The sequence below is a fragment of the Hyposmocoma kahamanoa genome, unplaced genomic scaffold, assembly GCF_003589595.1.
Source record: "Hyposmocoma kahamanoa isolate Upper Pololo Valley unplaced genomic scaffold, ASM358959v1 78, whole genome shotgun sequence".
Lineage (NCBI taxonomy): Eukaryota > Metazoa > Arthropoda > Insecta > Lepidoptera > Cosmopterigidae > Hyposmocoma > Hyposmocoma kahamanoa.
Window position 1 is genome coordinate 6,207,719 of NW_020653945.1, and position 2,902 is coordinate 6,210,620.

At 39.5% G+C, this 2,902-nt stretch overlaps 1 protein-coding gene across 4 annotated transcripts in view; it reads right to left on the minus strand.

Annotated features, from left to right (window-relative positions):
* Nucleotides 1-2,902, minus strand: part of LOC113233257 (protein purity of essence) — an 83,701-nt gene that overhangs the window by 45,743 nt on the left and 35,056 nt on the right. For 3 of the 4 annotated variants that reach the window (XM_026468309.1, XM_026468308.1, XM_026468312.1), the window contains 2 exons: nucleotides 1,415-1,501; nucleotides 806-1,045 (listed from right to left, as the gene is read on the minus strand). In XM_026468309.1, coding sequence (XP_026324094.1) covers nucleotides 806-1,045; nucleotides 1,415-1,501 — 327 coding nt within the window. The remainder of the gene's footprint in view (nucleotides 1-805; nucleotides 1,046-1,414; nucleotides 1,502-2,902) is intronic. The other variant, XM_026468310.1, reaches the window with a different exon arrangement.

The window sequence follows — 2,902 nt, forward strand, 5'->3', positions numbered from 1 at the left end:
TTCATGTCACCAAGAAGGGCTGGTGACATGAATTCTAATTCCGCATACGTATTGTTAATTTCTATTATATATTTTTAAGTGTTTCTATTTTAATTATTTTATTAAGTGTAATTTACTAACATAGTCCTCAGTTTTTGATTGTTACTAAGAAAGTGGATCAATGATCTCAAATAAATAATTATTATTATTATAAAGTGAACTGCAGTTGTGGGAGCTCGTATATCGGTCAGACTAAACGAACAATTGTCGATCGTATGAAAGAACACACCCGATAGCTATAGCACAACATCTCACACAGACTGACACTAACCACTGGATCGAGTTGCATAGCCCCCAGGTACTCTCGACAGAACGTCACTACATACCACGATTGGTACGAGAAGCCATCGAGATCACGAATTACAAAACATTTAACCGTGATGATGGTTTTAAACTGTCCAGTGCATGGAATCCGGTCCTTAGTGCGTGCATTAATAAAAACAAAAACACACCATCACCACCAAAAACACACCTCGAGTTCAGTTTCGCGTGTGGATACAGTGAGTGTGGTTTGTGTGAAAAAAGTGAGTGACAATGGTAACGCCACAACAAATCGCGATGAAGGTAGTCGTCGACAGCGCAAGAGGGTAGACAGATATGTCTGCTCTTAAAGCTGTCATCTGCCGTCGTCCAGTCAACCCGTGACCATGGAGCGTGCAACCGTTCCGAAATATCGGGAAAATAAAAAGAAGTCATACCGTGGTAAGAAACCTGATATTAGTGAGAATCATAAGTTGACAAGTCCAATGTGCCTATAATTACAAACCTTGAATTGATGATAGTGGGTATGGTACACAGCTCTTAAGAGACACTGCGCCCTAGCATGAAGATGGGCACTGGCAGGCGCACACAAGAGCTTCCTCGCCGCCTCCGCCCCTCCTTCAGCCCCAGAGGCCGCACCGCACGTCACCGGCGCACCTGCACCGAGCTCTAGAGCTTCCAACGCGGCACATGCTAAACGCTCAAGGGAACTTGGCTTCCATACGCCGCCACTTCCTTCGGATTCCTATATAAGTAAGCAATCATGTCAAGAGATGATCGTAAGTAAAATACAAAATTTTACAACAGCACTTGTATAACAAACACACATACACTCATTTATTTTCGTTATTATTATTAATTCATTATTATTATTTGCACTTTTGTTAATACACCCATTTGAAGACGGTATTTGTAAGTGTGCAAATAAAATTGTAATTTTATTTACAATTAAGCTTTAGTTTTTACTTAGCGACCATTTCGTATTTTTGATTCTATAACACGTATAGTTTTAGAAGTAATGAGTACTGCACACTTAGAAAACTACTTCAACTTAAGTTCACGCAACCGCCACCCTTATTAACTAAGTTAGTAACGATTAGTCACAGATACATGCCTGAGTTACCTTGCTAGACGATGGACATGCAGACGGATCTTCATTCTCTTCTGGCCATCCGAATTGCTCTTTATTTTTGCCGTAAACCTTTGAAAAAGAATAATTATAATTCAACAATCCAAGGGTATGAAGTCTTCGTTATTGTATCACACGTTACATATGTCTAGTCTCACCATTATATTTACGCATTATTCTGCACACGCGGCGACATACTTTACGCGTGTAATACACTTTAAATATTAGACAACATCACATACGTTGCTCCGACCTCAAAGTAACTAAACCATTTGTGTTACGGAAATCGGATACAATAACGACACCGGACCCGAGAAATGTAGAAAAATTAGTTTCTACATTGAACCGGCCGGGGATCGAACCCGGGGTCCCAGAGATGGCGGCACCATGAAAACCGATGTGTAAACCACTCGACCACGGAAGTTGTCAAAATAATTTCAAACATATAATTAATTACTTAATTTAGTTTAGTATATGAGCAACTGACCCCCACATCCGTTGAAGGACGTCAACTTGTAACTTTATTACGATTAAATATACCTTTGACGTTGTCGCGAATTATTTCGCGATTTAGTCATTTTGTTTTATAATATCAGCATCAATAAATTTAGTCTATTATGATACCTAAGAGCAGGGAACAAGCCCGGCAGTTCAGGTGTCATAAATTCTGAAAGTGAGATAGCAGGCGTCTGCTGGGAGTGCACTGGTTGGTCTACAATACAGTTGGTAAGTTTGCACAATGTTTGTTACTAACTTAGATACAGTATTTATTGTCTAGACAGCCTGAAGATAGAGTTTGACGAAGCAGTAACAGAATTAGAATGTGACCCGCCACTTGTACTAATGGTATAAGGGGGCATGTAGCGGTAGCAGAGGAAGGGCTGTGTGTGGAGACCTATGGAGATCAGATCCCACTAGCTTAGATCCGGAGGATAGATACGAGTTTAAGGACCTATTAGGACAATGATAGTAGTCCTAAAAAGTAGAATGAAGTTGGAAGAAGTATACACAAAGAACGATACTCTATTACAGGCTGTTGTGATAGAAAACAATGTCACATATCGACTGTGAACTGGCAATCGGTAGTATCTCAATTTTGACAACTTAACAGGATGAAGAAAATAAATGTTAGCGTCATTTATATAGCATCTGGTTTATTAAATAAAAATACGTAGTTTTTATAACTGCCTCTGTGGCCAAACGGTTACCATGCCATGCTAAGGTCCCAGGTTCCATTCCTGGGCCGGGAGAAATATTTGTATGGCCTACATTTATTTCTCTCGTGAGTATGGGTGTAATTTGTGGTTGTTTATGTGTGTGTCCATGGTACCCGCAACACAGGGTTTCCCTAGTGCGGGGCTATGTTGAGTGTGTGCGTTGTTATTATTATTATTAGATATTTTTATTACACATGTATGTATGTATATATGTATGTATGTATGTATGTATGTATGTATGTATGTATGTATGTAT